Consider the following 18,395-nt stretch of genomic DNA (forward strand, 5'->3'; position numbering starts at 1 on the left):
TTGTATTATATATATATATATCTTAAGCTGTTTAAAATGGTCCCTATTTCTACTGGTTTGTTTTCGGTTCATTATTAATCAAGTGAATTGTAATTTGCTGTGACAATTGCTATGATTTTGTGCATCTTCTAAGCAAATCGATTAACTCAAAATCTAAACTATATAAAAGTAAACTTTTAGAAGGCAGTATATATTTGGGGTGAATTAAACCATGAACCTATCATGTCAGATGTAAACCAAAAGAAGTGATTGAGGGCGTAATGTTTTCCTTGATCTACCTAGGCAATATAGGGATTGGTTCAGTTCCCTCACAAATCAACTGTGCATTTTTATGGGAGTGGCCGAATGAGAGACCCCGTGTCATTAAGTTGCCGAGGTCTCTACTCATTAGAAGTGACAAGTAGAAGTAAATCTAAAAATCACCTCATCTTGGTCTGTGCACACAGTATTGCTGAAAACACCTATAATGTTTTCTCTCTCCTGACAATTCTTAAAGATATATTTTTGTACAACTTTGTAGTATTGTACAATTCCCTCTTTCCCAACGTTTTTGGGGAGTTTACTCACAATCTTAATCTCAATTAAAGATCTTTAATTCGGTAAAAATTACCATTAAAAACATTGTTGAGAACTGTCCGATGGTGTTGGAGATGTTGTCATTTATCATGAGAAGTACACACTGTCATGAAGCTAGATTGTTGTCAGTTTTTAAAGACAATTGCTTGTTGGTTGCTTATTGACCGAAATCAATGTGAGCTCACCCCAAAGTCATTATATTCCTTATGATCAAGACTGTACAAGACCGTGCATCCAGGCTCAAACTCACGTGAATATGTTTTAGACTTCATTCCTGACATTTCCCTGAACTCCACTTCATCACATTGCAGTCACGTTCTAGCCCCTGCAGGAACATCCAAAGGTTCTCAGTTTAACGTCAGGGTCAAAATGACCCTTAAAAACCAAAGGCTCAGCAGTGTCCCACATCTCCCTACAGCGGTTCTGCAGTGTCTCCGTGGTAACGGGTCCTTTTCTGATGAGTGCTGAAGCTACGGCCCTCACCGAATGTTGAGTTTCCTTTGTGAGAGCTGGAAGGGTTTGAAGTTGTAAGACGTATACACACTAGGTACTGGCTGGATACCAGAGGACTTGGTTACATATGTTAATAATGCATAAGCTAAATCAACAGGAAATGTGACATAAATATGACAAATACGATTTTTGCTATCTTGAGGCTGCTGCTATCATCATCCTTTGCCCCTCCAAATATACTGTAAAATTAAGGAAATTGTGTGTTCACATGAATAGTGAGTGTGTGTGTTTGTGTGTGTGTGTGTGTGTGTGTGTGTGTGTGCACAAGCGTGTGAGTGTGAGGATAAAATGTCACCAGAATAATATATGAAATCTGCTAAATCATGGGGAAAAATAACAATGTTTAAATGCATTCTTATTCGCTTTATCATTGTAATGTTTTAGGTTAAGAAAGACACACTAGATCACCAGATTACCAATAACAGATTTTTTAGTGGACTTTCAACAGAAATTCCAGATTTATAGACCAAGTAATAATTAAGCCAGTAATAACATGCACAGAACAAATATTGAACAACATCCTAGATTACATTGTGCATGTATTTTATTGTTGTTTGAGTGATTTGGCGCTTTTTCCTGCTGTCAAACTGCACTCAGGATCCGCTAGTATACAGGCAAAAATCTGACCATCTGCTGCAAAACAAAAGCAAAATCATTACTGCTGCTTTTAATGGAATGAAGACAGAAAGGGTGAGAAATTATTGGATCTATATGAATTGTGTGATAAGTGATTATGCATTAGCATGCGGTTTGGTCAAAGACCTGCTTTTTATTTTGAAACTGTGTACCTGAAAGATAAGTTTGTAGTTATACTCAAAATACCAACCACATTCTTTCTATTGCTGCAGTATATGAATTCCCTGCACTATAAACATAAAGTGTGTGGTTGACATACTGTGCTTGCCAAAACTATACAACATAGCTTATTGCAGAGCATACTAGCATGCTATAACTTGACCCATGACGTACCTACAGTATGGATAAACCAGAAGTAAAATCGGGAATGTTTTCTAACACTTTCTAGACATTAATGGGTTGGACTATAAGTATCAATACAACTGTGCACGAAATTGAACTAAAAGGCAAAATAACAGGTGATAACAGGACAGCACTAACTAAATTAAACAAATTCACTGGAGGTTTCAAAACAATGCATATTGCACGTTTTCATAAAAACACCAGAGAGCTTTCAAAATTCTGTACTCTGTGCAGATTTCAGTTTGTAGTAAACAAGTATTTATTCTAAACATAGTTTGTGTGTGTGTGGGGGGGGTACAGCCAATCGCGCAGACTATTCGGGTGTGAAATTCGGAGCAGGTGGCTGCGCTACAGGAAGACAAGGTGGCAGTATCATGGTGTGTGTGTGCGCATGTGTGCAAGTTGTTATAAGAATGTGTTCTGTGATGGTTTCTGAATAGTTAACCACTGCCAATTCCCTCTAACACCTGTGGATTACTGACGAATTCCTCTTTATATGGTTCTCTGTATTATGTGTATAAAGATGGATAACTTCAACTAAGACACTATAGCTTAAATGATTGTTTTCCAGCTCAACTTTCAACTTCGTTTTACTAGCAGCTAAGCATTGGATGAAATTCCACCTGCGTGTGTATTAATACTCAACAGACAAAATATTTACCTTTCAGGCAATGGCATGATGTTTATTAATGGAACCAAGCAAGTTCTGGCAGCTTCACTTTATCCTGCACTGGTTTATTATGACAAAGATTATAGACATTAACAGGATGCACCACTGTCATCACTATAAATGGGGAGGGAATGCTGTGCTCAATATGGCCGGTCTAGCGAAGGAAGTCCCGCCTTCCAATGAAAAGAGGTAATGGTCAGTTGACTGACGATTCCCTGGGTTGGGGCTTTACACAGACTCTTGCCAACCGGTGCGTATGCACAGCTGAAGCGACCTCAAAAAAGGTATTTTGTGTATTTAGGTTTAGGAAACAACAGAAAGTATGGTACATTTGACACAGGTTGTTTCATTTTAAATCGTAAACATGCTTTTTAAAAGTTTTTATGCCAGAAATTTAAGAAATGTCTGGCTTGCCCCCTGTTGATAAAAAACAGCGGGTTAGATAGGTTTTGAAGCATGTTAGCTGGTTTAAGCTGGTCATGTGCTGGTCCTTAGCTGGTCATGTGCTGATTTAAGATGGATTAAGCTGTTTCTAAACCAGCTCTGGACCATATTAAACCAGCTCATGACCAGTTTAGGACTAGCATGGCCAGCTTAAACCAGCACATGACCATTTTAAACAAATTATCACCTAAACTAGCACAAACCAGCTATCATGCTTCAAAACGTACCTAACCAGCACATGCTGTTTTTTTCATCAGGGCATTCAAATAGATGGGACTGTGGTATTGCTATGACTGAAATAACTGCTGTTGCAAACATGGCCATCGAGTGGCACAACTTGTAAACTGACTTTGTTTATGATCTACCCTTTTAGCCCTCTGTTTGGCCTTGACATTTACTATACTTAAAAGCATTGAAAGGCATTTTATAATTTAAATAGATTTAAATATAGAACATAACACAAGTGTTCATTATTTACAAACAAAAACACTCATATGAATAATTATAATATATATATATATATATATATATATATTTAGAAACCATCTGCACGAGTCATTTTAGTCTAAGATGCAAGTCATTCTTGAAGAAAAAATGAAGAAAAAAGACAAAAATATTTAGAAGGACATATTTATTCACAAGAAAAACATTGTCATCTCAAGCTGCCATAGTAATGTACATTTATACAGAGTCAGAAGTTCTTTAGAAAACAAAACAAAAAAAGTTAGAAAATATTCCATCATGTAACATGACTCAAGATACACTGTCAGCTTTCATTACAAAAAGGTTTGGCATCAGTAAAATCCATGTTAATAAAGTATAGTGAATGCCAGCATAATCATTAAACATTTCAAATAAAAATGAAGGCTAGAAAAAAATACAAAATCTCATGCAGCATTTTGGAAAAGGGCCTGAGAAGAATGGTTTTTGATTTTTCACTACAAAAACAATGTTGAATCAAAACGGTAAATCACAGTCTTTGATAGACAAGAACATGAAAGTTGTTTTGGCAGCTACATGTGAAAACAATGACATTTCTGAAACATTTGAAAAGTTCTGTTATGGCGTTTTTGACATCAGAGAAATGCAACGTGTGTACAGCAGTTAAACCGAACATTGAGTTACCAATAATACAATCGTAAAACTGTAAAGAAGGCTTACCGATGAGACAATCATTTGTGCTAAAAATTTCCTGGTGCATTCTTGAGGTGTTTATACCATAGTTGCATGGATGCATAGGACTAAGGCTTAGATCTATGTCCACAGTGTACTCTTTAAAAATGAAGTGTGTCATTGATAACCACTCACGGTATTTGGGTACTGTCTGTTATGATTGTGTTTTAAAATTATATTCGAGCACCTTGCACTAGTCTATAAAGGGGTAGTTTACCCAAAAATTCATCATTTGTCACACTCATATTGTTCCAAACCATTATGATTGACTTCTGTAGAACACCAGAGGAGATGTTGAGCTGAATTTACACGCAGCGTTATATCCACTTTTGTTTTTTTTTGACAATAGAAACAGTATAAGGGTGCTAAATGACAAAGGGCATTTTCCTTTTTGAGGAAGCTATATCTTTTACTCAAATATGATATTAATGGCTCGCAATTTGTAAAGTCTTCAGGGTTATTCTTAAATCACTGTATCAATTTGACTGTATGAAGAGGCTGGCTGACTCTTTTTTTTTGTACCGCACAAATGTCACCTCACCCCCCATTAATCATGCACAAAGCTCTTTAATGCATGACATATTCTGTCCACAGAGAGAGGCTGAGCTAGGCACGTCAGGATACACTGATGAATGCCCTTTGCCAACGTGTCTATTTAAAAGTAAACAGGAACAACAGCTCAATCTGCATTTTAATGAATTTCACCATGACACGTCCAATGCAGGCATAATGATGACAGCACAATACACAACACGCATGTGTTTATATGATTCGGACCGATAACAAGGCGTGAGATTTTACATTCCTGATATTTTTCGTGTGTTTGTCAAAATGTTTCAATACGTTAACATACATTCATCGTGGATGAGCACCTTGTAGGCAACACTGTACCAATTTGAAAAATGTTGTATTAATTTCATGGCACTGAAAAATCACTGGTTAAATAGGCATTTTCAGTCCGGCTCAAAACATTCAAGGCAACCAATTAGATTGGGCAATATTTTCATGAAAGCTGGCTTGCATCACATATGATGTTGAGTTCAATTGTTGAGAGACTGTTTATAAAAAAAAGTACAAAAAACACCCATACAGCAATTAGAAATAGAACATAAGGCTAATAAGGTTTAATAACAATATGCAGACAGATGATAGAGCAGGAGGCAGAAAATCAGCTTATTGCGCTCCTTTCGCACCCAAAATCATATTTTACACACTGCATGATCATATAAATACACTATACAATACAATAAAATAAAAAAATATGGTTCGGTTTGGGTATGCTGGTCATAGCACTAGCACCTGTAGAAAAAATAATGGTTGACAAACAATCTAAAAACAGTCATATGAAAAAGGCACTTTGTGGTGTGGTTGAATAACTCTTCGGTAAATCAGAATGATTCTTTCCCAGGTCAGGAAATGCATCAAAGCTTGTTCGCTTTGCATTAGAGCAAATCCATACTACGCTGTTTTTATGAGGCACTGCATTTAACCAGAACTGTTTTCTCGTCTCCAGAACGTAACAAGTTCCTACTTCATGCAGAACTCTGTGATCCATCAATACGATCTTCCTTTCCTCCGTTTTTGTTTTGTAGGAATCGCTGATCCGGCTGCTACATTTCATTATCCTTCCTTTCAGACATCCAGGGTCCTGTGTTAATCCACTTCATCTCTTTCTCACCGTCCATCAATCGCCAGATCCTGTTCTTATACCTCCACCTCACGCGGACCTTCTTGCACATCAGATGCCACGCGGATATCGAAGCAGGTCACCATCATGACACGTGACTTGCATAGGTTGACACAGTATTCCAGGTCGGCCGTAACCTGCTCCAATGCATCAAAATACTCCTGCGACTCCTGATCCAAATCTTGATCCACCTCAACTGTGTAAAGCAAACCGGTAAAGAGTTAATATGGAAAAGGGACATCGGGTAAAAAGTATACAGTGTAACATTTGTGTATTTGAAGCAATAGAAACAAATAAAGAATTTGGACAATTGACTGAAATTATGTTTTATGTCTTATAGGCATATTTGAATGAAGGTTTCTTTTTGAATGCAGCTTTGTTAAAACAAATGTGTGCAAAACTATAATGGCAAACAGTAACTACTCTGAAGAAACGAAAATATAAGGACTTATCAACTTCAACTCTTTTGGTCACTATACGTATATCTCATACTTACATCAAGTATTTAACAAAAAACAATGATAAATGTGTCCAAATTGATATGAATGGTAAAAGTATGTACAACGTTCTTACACTCTCCAATCCACTTGCTGGGGTCCATCATTAGTCTTGACTTGGTGTCCTCCAGCTCCTCTTTCAGAATCGTATATTTGTTTTTTAGATCTCTGATCTGCTGCTGTCGTTTCTCAAGAACCTTCATTTTAGTGTTAAAATAAATCATGCCCTGTGAATAGAAGATGGGAATGCATTTAGTTAAAATGGCAATTCCATACCATAGATATTCGACAGTAAGACTGAGGATAATATTTTTTGACATATTCTTAGTGAAAATGCATTTGACACTGGTATTGAGGGGTATTCACAAAAAAATAATTGAATGCTGATTTCTCAAAATTACTTTAATTTGCTCTTGACTGTGGTGGTAATAACGAACCACAGGATATCAAACTGAAATGGTACTGTGATTTTCTTCAGGTATCCTCTCACGGTCGATTAGTTTGATTGACTGCAATAATGTAACATCCATGCAAAATAATTAACGTACCTTGTCAACATCCTGAACTGACTGCTGAAACAAAGAGAAAAAGAATGTCAGAATATTAAATAAGAACAAAAGATTCACAACATGCTTGCACTCTATCCAATCAAGGGGTTTGTCCAATGGTACATCAGCATAAGCTCTTGGAGGCCCCCCTGGGCAACAATACAGAAAGCACGTGATAGAATGTAAATCTTGAGACAGGGTCTTTTGTGGAACAGTGGAAGACAAATGACATATTATTTTCTGGGAAAAAATACCCTCCCAGATTAAATGCATATTCTCTTAACAAATCCCTACCGATGTGCTTATGTCCTGAGACATGAGGCAATTCATTCCTATAATTACAAGCCACACAGGCATGACAACAAATCTACAAATGTGGAGAAGATTTTATCATAATGCATTTTCCTAATGCTGAAGTAAGACTCTCTTTTCTGCATAGCTGTTGTTCGTTACTTAAGATATTCAAATTTTTCTATTTTTACCCTTTAAGATAACTGTGATTGGAGATATTCAGATGCAACCATTTTCGGACATACAGGCAGTCAAGACCCTAAGCTGAATATTATCTTTGTACTTTTAATAATGAGTAGGGCAAAGACCTTCATTCAATGTCAAAACTTTTAATGTGATACATGGAGCTAATGATATTGCTCTTCACATATGAAAAACTGGATCAAGCCAGATCAAATGAAAAACTGGATCAAGCCAGATCAAAGGAAATCTTTAGAGAGATAAATGCGGTCACTGACATCTTGGTTATCAACTCTGCAAACCTGCTGCCAGATTTGTATGATATACAGTAGTAATTCATGAATTCAAGACAAATTGCTGTGAATCCATCATCTGTTCATGTAAATTATCTTTATAAAACTTGAATTACAACTGCATATCTAACATATTTTGCATTGCCATGAGGAAGGTGGTCTCATTTAAAAACATATATAAGGTCAAAGATAAAAAACTCATTGTAACCTCATCTGTCTTTTCCAGTCTTCGACGCTGTAGTCGTTCCACATCATCAATCTCATACACCTTGATCTCAAATGGCTCTTTCAGTGGTCCGGACATAGGAGGATGATCCACCCACTGGCCCGTGGTCCCAACCTTACCCAGGGATGAGGTGTCTGGCAAGGGAGCTGGGATGAGACGTCGCCTCTGAAGGCCTTGTACATTGAGGAAACATTAAAACTGAATACTGTGTAGTATTACCACTGCTGATGTAAAAGCTCCAAGATACAAAGTAAAAAATATACAGTATATGACCACATCAGATGGTGGTACTCACAATTTGACCTCTTCTTCGGTGATTTGGAGCTCCTTGTGCGACAAGAGGAGGACATCCCACTCTCACTCATGGAGTCATGAGCTGAAGAGGCACTTCCAGTGGCCTCACTGTCACGGATCATGCTTTCATAACCACTGCTTCCACCACTGTGGTAGAACAGTGCAGTTCGTCCCATGGCAGGCGGCAACTCTCCACTTAAGACACTACTGTTATCACTACCATGCCCACTGCTGTATCGCTGGGGTCTTCTTGGGGCTGTAATTTTACTATATGGAGATGGAAGAATGGGGATAGGGGTATGCTTATCATCATTAAGGTTTACTCCACTGTCATTTCCACTGTCTGAATCACCTGATCCTCTTGGGTGTTTCCCAGAAGGATTGGTCGTTGCCAACTCACTAACACGACTGTTTGCTGCCCGCATTGCTTGCTTTGTACCCATGATAGTTCCTCTTGTTGATTTACCATTGCTTCCTACCACTGCTCGAGGTAATGCAGTCTTTCCTGAAGGTGGAAGATTGCAATTCCTTGTTGCAGGTGCAGCAAGACACTTAGTGGATGAGCTAAGGGCTTTGGAGTTACTAGCGGATAATGTACGAGCTTTGTTCGCATTAAAAGGTATTGGTCTTGCATTAAGGCTGCCTCTGACAAGACCACTTTTTACAGTGGTTGCTGGATTTATACAAGGAGGTGGAGAGGTAGCAATTGGAGAAGATGTGGCAACAGGTGATCCAAACCTACTGGCAGATTTGTTAGACTTGCTGTTAAGACTAGCTCCGCTGTTCTCTCGACTAAGAGCAGGTTTAGACCCAAAAGATGAAAAACTGTCACATCTGTCTAGAGATATCTGGCTTCCATAAAGTTGTCCTGTATCACCTCTAGCTCCTCTAGCCTTGAGACTAGAGGATGCTTTTATCAAATTATGGTCTGACTTTAAGTTAGATGTTCTTAAACTATTTGAATCACCCTTACATAAAACATCAATTTCATCTTCTGAACCTGTAGCCCTTGGTGCTAAAGACATTCCTGCATCATACACAGACTTCAAGGCACTTGAGGGAAACAGGATTCGATTCTTTTGATCCAAACTGGATTTGCGAACTGGAGGGGGAGGTGGTGATGCACTGCCAGGGTTTGACGTAGTTTCCTCCTGCTTGCTAGCTCTTCCATTTTTCCCTAAAGAAGAGAACTTCAAACTGCCTCCTGGTGGACCAATATCTTGAGTAACTTTGACATCAATGGATGTATGAATGACTGGAACAGTCCCAAGTGTTGTTGCACCTCGTCTGAGCTGTGGCATCTTGCTAGGGTACTCGATCTTCCTGCTGTAACTGGATTTTTCACATCCATCCACCACCCTTAGGGATGGATTTGACCCCAGTGCCTTGGGCATTCGAGGTACACTGTTGCTGTTTGTGCCTGCTTTTCTTGCAGGAATTCCACTCATTCCATTTCTAACCAGTTTAGACAAAGAACCTGAATTAGAGGTTAAAGAAGTCTCCAATGAGCTATCATTACGGTGCCATGGATTATCTTGTGGGCAGTCTTGCCTTGGTGGCTCACGTCTCCAATTGCTACTGGAGCTGCTTCCACTAATGCTGCTACTCTGGGTTATGGATGAGGTAGGTTTTAATTTCCTGGAAAGACTACACTGGACAACTTGAGATTCTTGCAAGGAATGGGGACTAGATAAATGGATGGTATTTGCCTTTGCCAATTTTGGCAGACATCTGGCAGGTACTTTTGTGGCCTCTGAAGAGGACGGGCACTTGCTAAGGGAGAGTTTGCTTGATGTAGCACTGTCACTGTCCAACTCTGAGAAGCTACAGCCACTATCATTCAAAGAGTTTTTGGGCTCCTTGTGAGGGCTACTTTGGAACATACTTTGAGATTCAAGGTAGAGATTATTGTCTGGGCCACTATGAGCACCTTGAGGGAAGAAGACATCTGCTGTCTGGGCACCTTCACTTTCCTGGGTGTATACACTTACTTCACTGAGCCATGAGGTGATAGAAGAACCACAGCTTCCCAAAGAAGCAAATTCTTTCTCTTGTGATAGGGCCACCATTTTAATGTTTGCATCTGAGGTACTAACATTGCATGTATAAGCATCAAATTCATCATTGATACTGCTAATGATACTTACAGGCCGTGAGCCTGAAGCAAGCGCTTGTAAAGAACAGTCACTGTTGAAACTAACAATACTGGAGGGCCTTCCATTGTCCACAATATTGCCAATAGACAACTCTTCCACAAGAGTGAACACAAGTTCATCCTCGCCATTTAATTCCACTGGCTGCTGGAGGGTCACAGTTGTTCTTAATATGTCTTTGTCCAAACATTTCTCCCTAAGGTTTGACACTGGAGTCCTTGGGTTAAGATAATGGACCCTGAAAGACGAGTTCCCATCTGAATCGCTTCTTTTATGATGGCTCATTCCAATTGGTGGTATCCTTGTGGCAGACTTTTCTTCTGTTTCACTACTGACCCTCGCAAATTCTCTTTGTTGTGGTGGTGGGGGAGCAGGCTTGGGTAAAAGTTTTTTATTATAAAACACTTTTTCCCTAACCACAGGCTCTGAATTCTGGGATGCAATAGATTTACTTTGTTTTCCAGATGTGCTTAGAGCTATATTGTCTGACATTTGCAGTTTTTCACCATCTGCACTAGTCCTGCATAAAATCTCAGACATGTCTCTACATTCTTTGTCTGATGTGGTGGTACTTTGCCACTTGGAATGTTCTACATTAGACTTGTATTTTGGGCTGCTAGGCAGTTTACTAACTAGAGAAATTGCAGTATTGGATATGCTATCCATTGTTGTTGGACATGCTTTGGTAGGAGCCATTGGAGAAACTGGAACAGAACTAGAGTCTTCTTTTAATTTGCCTGCACCACGTTCCATTTTAGGGCTTGCAGAATTTCCTCCAGACTCTCCAACAAAAGTTGTAGGTTCCTCACTCCCATCGATACATTCCAATCGCTCCTGAAGCTCAGCAAAGGTGTTGCATTTGAAGTGATCATGGTCAACATGCCCTTCTGTACCTCTTTGCTTACGGTTAAGAGAAGGTATGATGGGAACAAAGGCCGGAGGACCTTCATTGTCACTAAGTTCTCGATCAGAGATGGCCGCTCCACCGGGGCCAACATAAATGACAGTGTCGCATGATTGCTCGCTGCTTGAAGAATAGTCTGGATCACTGAGAAATGATGGTAGATCTGGGTCAAGGGCGACAGTTCGGGGATGAAAAGGACGCAAGTGTGGTGGTCGACGGATCCTTCCCTCGTCACAGGAACTTTCCCCTCCAGAAGAACTAGATGCATACTTCATAAAGACAAAGACTCGGTCAAACAACTTCACAAAAGATATTATTCGATGTCTTAATTTGCATTTAAAAATGAAGTAGTCTCTTTGAATTATGTAAGCAAGCACTTTAAGTTTATTATGCATAAATGTTATTTTGAATGATGCTGTATTCTAAGTAATTAAATAGTAAACCTTCGATTTCTTTTTCCTCATGCGATGGATTCGAGAGGCCAACTGAATGGTGGTGAGAGATTCTGCATAATTGACAGGGGAGTCAGAGATGTGGGCAATCATGGTTGTCCTACAGTTGATGTTCCCCAGGGAGTCCCGCAGTAACATTGTAAGCTTGCTATCCCTGGAAAAAAATGCATTACAAATACATTTTCATTGTCAGCATAATCACAAGGTGATAGATTGTCAGCAGAAAATAAACTGTTTACACATACACCCAAGCCAAGCCATTAAATGTTCCCTAAAAGCACACAAAAATGTCTATATTGCAATACTGCCAATTGTGCACATTGCCAGGTTCTAAATTGGTGGAAATATAGATATATGTGATCATATCTACATGTTTGTCTGTTTTACAGCTTTTTTAAATCAACATGCATGATTCATCTATGAGCTCAGCAAAATGCAGATAAACACTAGTGCATCAGCCAAAATATTTGCCTGTCAACACAAGCTCAAGTATGAACTTGCAGCTGGCATGTTTGAATATGTGCACCAATCCTTCTGCATTACATATTTTATGGAAACACAATAAACCATTTGCAGATGTCTTCAGGACTTCATGCACATGGCACGTATGCTTACAGACAAATATTTTAACAAGATACTAGTGCTTCATCAATCTATCTACACCTACAAGCAGTAGGTGACTAGTCTTATACATATTTGCATTTGAAAACCAAATAATTATATAAGATGTATGCTTCCTTACCTATATGGTACATGTTTGGCTCCATTGGCCAATGCCAGTATGACGTTGCCCAACGCTGTGAGAGACAGACACAGACCGCCTCCTCCGTCCCTGCTTTTACTCAGCACCTTCTCACAGCTTCCCAGGTCAATGAGATGCAACCTGCTCCTACCACCAGACACTAAAAAAGCAACAAAAAAGCAATAAATACTAAATATAATGTGATCTGGGACCCCAACATCAAGGTGTACATGAATATTACATTTATCACCAACAAAAATACACGAGTCTCATTTAAATAAATTGACATCGTAAATAAAAAACGGATAAAATGCGTATTAATATTATAAGTGCTAAGCTAATAAGATCTTGCAGCTTTGAAAACATTAAAATTTGCATTTAAAGAAGTTAAACCTCCTCCCAAGAAAAAATGACTCACCTATGAGGTGTAATTCCAAAGTTTCATGCTTTTGAGCAAAACAAATGAAGCACAGTTGACCAGCCAAATCACCCGAGTGAGATTAATGTCCCATTCAAAATACTCTCATGTTTAACCATCCATGCAACAGAAGGTACACACACACTGACAACCCCACTCATTACTGATCTCACTGACAGTCTGAGATGCTGCCAGCGCAGTTATAGCATGTTGCAGACACTCCCACACTAAGGTGGTGTCGAGTAGAGTGAGGAGAGGCAAAACGCACAGACATATTAATAAACCCCCCAGAGATGACCTGCAGCTGACAAGACTGTGTGTGATTTATTTACGAGTAAGACAGCCAGTATGATTCAAACTTAGAACAGCCCGGCATAGTTAAATTACTCCATTCATACTATGCTCAATAAAAGACATAAATATACACGTGGAGCTGGACTAAGTCCTTGTGATGTGATGTTCACTCACTATGTGCCTATGTACAAAACAGTCTGTTGTCATGAACTCAAAACAGAGCTGCTTCAGAAAGTAGACAAAAGTTGAATTGTGTGTCTATCTTGGAGACATGCACAAAGATGACATTTTTCCAATGATTCTATCCTGTACTGTACACTGAGAGTACATGTTTAAAACCTATTTTATAAATTGTTGAGTAGAAGCAAGAGCAGATAAGCACATAATAAAATTTTTTTTTAAGTTTTAGTGGCTTCAATATTACAGAGTAACTATTACAATGCCCTTAAAATTACATTTAATGCAGTGTGTAGTGTTGCTGTGTGTCAATGTAAGCAATCTGCCAGGTTGTGAAGCCGAACGTGAACCAAAAAAGGAGTCGACTTTGAATCCCGCGAGCCGTCTGTCGTTAAAATTTCAGTTCCGTGTCAGTTTTGCGTCACTCGGTGTAATACCCGTCTACTTTCCATTTGCGACACTGTGACGCTGTACGCGGTAGCCCAATCACAGCAGAATAGCCAACATCTGACCAATCAGATCAGAATAGGCTGACAGAAAGGAGGGGATTAGACAGATGAATCGCCGAACGAATAATTTGAGAGTCTGTCAAAAGAAGTAAGGTAATAATAACTGCCTATTATTAGAAAATAAACGTGTTTTTACACCATGTACATGTACCTAAACTTGGACACTCCATAAACCCATGTAGGACCTTAGAAATCACACAAAATTTGACTCTTTAATAAAATAAATAAAATGAGGAGTAATATAGGGTATATCCAAGTGTTACAACTTTCATAGTATTATAATATGGTTATAATAATAAGGCGTCCGCCAAATTGCTACTAGATTACATAGCAGAAAGGAATGGACAATCTGAACACACAATGTCATAAAATAACGCTACAAATGTCAATTCATGTCGTACAAAAGAACAAAGGGTGAATCTGAGATCTGCCATCAAAACACACAGTTATATCATGTGGCCTACACAAATGGGCTTAATGATAAATACCATAAATTAAAACCACATTATACATATTATACATTATATCGTTTTGTCTGTGAAAAGCATGTTTGATATAGCAGGCATTATGAAGCCATTGCAAGACGCTTGAAGGCTAATTCAAGTGTTTTGAGATGGTGACCAGCACAGCATTTACCTATGCAAATTAGCACTGTGTTGGAAAAGTGTCAGGTACCTCTACACTATGATTAGAGCGGTTAGCTGCTCATGAATTATTACAGTCTGTTAAAACTTCCATTAAGATTTAATGAACTGGTCAAGGCAGACATGATTGATTTCCCTCCTTCCATGATGGAAGAAATTCCAACTCTCTGGCCTGTAATATTCCAGCTATTACATTAATGAGCTGAAGATGTATTTTCCTTGCTCTAGCAAATGAGGAGGAGGAATGTGAATTAAAGCAGACTGAGTATAATCGATTTACTCCACACAGAGGCTTCCACAACATTGCGTATCATAAGACTTACTTCCACCCTTGCCGCTCTTCTCCATGCGGTACTGGTAGACGTGTAAGGTAAAGAGCATGTGGGAATTGCGGCGGTCGTCCTCGTCTGCATCTGGTCGGTTGGTGCTACGTGCCGCGATGGCCGCGTCAAGAAACAGGGCAGCTTTCTCCGCAGTGGGAGCCCGTAGCTCGCTCTGGTTCTGAAGCTAGAACATTAAAATGGAGAAAACAGAATATAAAAGCGTGTCACTTTGTGTACACAGCAGTGGTACAGTAAATATTATGATATGCTTAGTATGAAAATTCATATTTTTATATGAATTTGATACTTTATATCATTCTACCGAGCTCTAGCTGCAGAAAATATCAAGTAACTGAGCCTCTTTTCACGGTTTAAGTCGATGAAATTCACTCTTTGATGTAATTAGAGAAACAAATGAAGGGAGTTGGATTAAGGAAGAGATTGAATCAGATGAGCATCTCTGTTTCTGTGGAAAGCTGGATAGAAGATGGGGGCTAAAGTAGACGTTGGGAATATTTATGATCTTTAAATAATGTACAGTCAGTAGTACTGAGATTGTAGAAAGGGTCTTCTCTCCCTCATGTTCATATTTGATATGCTGTAACGTATTCAGTGTGATCAACACTGTGGCACATTTAAAAAAGCTCCCACATATCTAGAATGTTATAAAGCTCCTTTATAACAACAGCAAGATCTTTACTGCGGTCCCCACAAACTGCCTGTGGCCAATAAGCCATTCTGGAACTGGTGAGGATGTAGAGATGGGTGTAGTCCCACTCCCGAGATCTAAACATCACAGGCCTCAAGGCAGCCTTTGATGTCTGCTTCATATGGATCCACAAAAAAACAACATCTGATGCCAACACCTGGCAGCGCTTTTAACTACCCTCTACCTACCCTCAAACTCCAACTACCCCCTCCTGATATTTACCCTCTTCCAATAGAAGATAAGAAGGGGAGGGAGGGTGAAACAGAGCAGCAGCTCATACAGATGGATCCTGATGGGGCACCAAGTACAAAAGCCACCACAACATCTGCTCTTTAATGTGAGATTTAGTGATTAAACTTAGGTAAATCTATTCTATAATAACTACCACTAAAGGGAAAAGATACAGTTAAAATCTACTAAAAATAAATAAATAGATTGACATTACAATGAATCGTGAACATGAATATGTAAATATATAGCCAGCATGTAAAGTTGTGACATTACTCACCTGTGTTCCACAGATGGGGTCCTCACGTAGGTAAACACCAGGTGACTGTCCGTCCTGCATACTTCCTGTTGGGACGTCAGACAGCAGGTCCTGCAAGCTCTCGTCCTTGCCATAGATTTCCACGGCTGACACCCGTACCGAAAAGCGCGTGCCAGTCTTCTCCTTGCGCTCGTTGATGAGCTTGAAAAGCCAGGAAATGGCACAGGGCGCAATGCCAATGCTCTGCGTGGAGCTGTCTGTGCCAATCATGGTGTATGTCTTGCCTGGCGAGAAAGCAAGAGAAAGCTGTTGATTATGGCAAGATGACAACGATGATGCACCCTCAAAGAGTAAGTGTTTCAAGTGCAGGCATTTGCAAGAGATAATGGTGGAAGATATTAAGCCGTTGATCATTGTTAGTACTATAAAAGGATCTGATAACAAATTGCTGATCGAGTTTGCATGCTAGTGTCATTAAAAATCCAGTCTGACATATGCCCCGTTACAGGTATTAGGGCACATATACCAAGTTAAAGGTGTGCAAATGCACTTTGAAAAAATATGCGCTCAATAAGTCACGTTAACTAATTTATTGAATTAAATAATCATAAAAATGATCTCATCAACATAATTTAACAAATTTCAACTTAATTTTATAAAATGCAAAAGTCAGTTTAATATAATAAAAATTTTATTGAGGCAATTTGATATAAATAAATAATTGTATAAATACATTATAAAATGATCTAGCTACAATTTCTTTACTGTTTACAGTGTGCTATCCAAAGTTGTTGTAAACGGGAAGTCCGTATTTTGAAATGGAATTTCGAATGAGAAAAATAGTGGGCGTGGCTTTTGATTTTGCTGCGATTTAATTGGATGTATAAAAACAGCCATTGCATTTTGAAATGGAACTGGCAGAAGACTGACATTTGAAGTGGAGGAGTTAATGGGCATCCAACATAGGTCATTTAAGATGGATAGTCACTACAAGGCGGAAGTGCATTTTCAGTTTTAACTGAAGATTATGAGGGCACATTCATTTTAAAAAGAGAATGACCCACATTAATACACTACTTACAAAAAACGCTGCAATATTTTATAGAAAATTATTTTTTTATTTCACTGGGACTTTAACGACAAGGAGCACTGTATAATTGAACACCACATTAGGAAAACATTTAAATTCTAGAGACAAACAATGTTCCATGAAGACAGATCCGCTTCAAAAGAGTCATAAATAATGCTGGAGCACTGAGACCACAAGCAATAAATGATGGAGGAAAACATTTAACAAGCACAATTGGCAGAAGAACAAACCTCTGATGCAGTAAGTGCAGTGAGTAAATGTACTGTAAGGATCTAATAGCTATGCTTTTAATTACACAAGCCTCTGGCCTTGACTGTTAAAACAGCAATTCAGTTCTTAGTTGTTGTTTATAGCTTACCAACTTTGACATGACCAAAGCAGAAAATGCACCCATCAGCTCCGTTGACCACTGACTGAATAACTTCAGCCACTGTCCCTGAGCAAACTTCAGCCTGTGGAAACATAATTTACCATTTTGGTCATTTGAAAACCACTCCGCAATTTAGCTGAAACATGGAATTTTGTTGAAAAAAGGGGTTTGCATGGCACTTCACTTTTAATTATTGTTCTTGCAAAGAATTTCCTAAAAGAAAGGAAGTAAGTAAGATTTATTTACTAACCCAAATCCATTCTTTCATTTATCACAAATGTCATTTTTGTTTTTTAAGTTTAAATTGTAGTATTAATGGTATCCTGTGACGTCCTGTAAAAACATTGCTTGGAATATAGCATATCTTTATCGCAAACCATAGATCATCGATTTATCCACTAGCAAAAGTGTACAACAGATAGCAAGCAACAAAGCCGCTCCTCATCATAGATTCATTAGACATGGGCAGCTTTACACCGGCTACACTGTACAGCCATATCGCTACAATCTGTTCCACTAGGCCCGGTCCCATGAGACAATTTGGGACTGCAGCAATTTCCTCCCATACATCATAACACACACACATCCTTACAAAAGACAGAACAACAGCCCGGTGCTTTGCTAAGAAATATGTCCCTGTGGTCTCACTAAACCACACACATGGTAGATCTGGAGGATTTACTGTTACGTGCCTTCACTGGGCTGCTACTGAGATCAGAAAACCTTGTCCTGGCTCTGATTTATAGACAAAAC

The 18,395-nt window shown here is 38.9% G+C and overlaps 1 protein-coding gene across 1 annotated transcript in view; it reads right to left on the reverse strand.

Moving 5' to 3' along the window:
* Positions 1–3,806: 3,806 nt before the first annotated feature.
* kif26ab (kinesin family member 26Ab) overlaps positions 3,807–18,395 on the reverse strand; it is a gene marked incomplete at its 5' end in the record, with an annotated part of 80,146 nt that continues 65,557 nt past the window's right edge. Inside the window, 9 exons of the mRNA XM_079457801.1 lie at positions 3,807–6,237; positions 6,615–6,765; positions 8,059–8,249; positions 8,372–11,696; positions 11,871–12,033; positions 12,622–12,781; positions 14,987–15,170; positions 16,204–16,466; positions 17,631–17,724. Of these exons, the coding sequence (XP_079313927.1) occupies positions 6,059–6,237; positions 6,615–6,765; positions 8,059–8,249; positions 8,372–11,696; positions 11,871–12,033; positions 12,622–12,781; positions 14,987–15,170; positions 16,204–16,466; positions 17,631–17,724 (4,710 nt within the window). The 3' untranslated portion in view covers positions 3,807–6,058. The remainder of the gene's footprint in view (positions 6,238–6,614; positions 6,766–8,058; positions 8,250–8,371; positions 11,697–11,870; positions 12,034–12,621; positions 12,782–14,986; positions 15,171–16,203; positions 16,467–17,630; positions 17,725–18,395) is intronic.

This window comes from Barbatula barbatula (genome assembly GCF_947034865.1).
Source record: "Barbatula barbatula genome assembly, chromosome: 6".
NCBI lineage: Eukaryota > Metazoa > Chordata > Actinopteri > Cypriniformes > Nemacheilidae > Barbatula > Barbatula barbatula.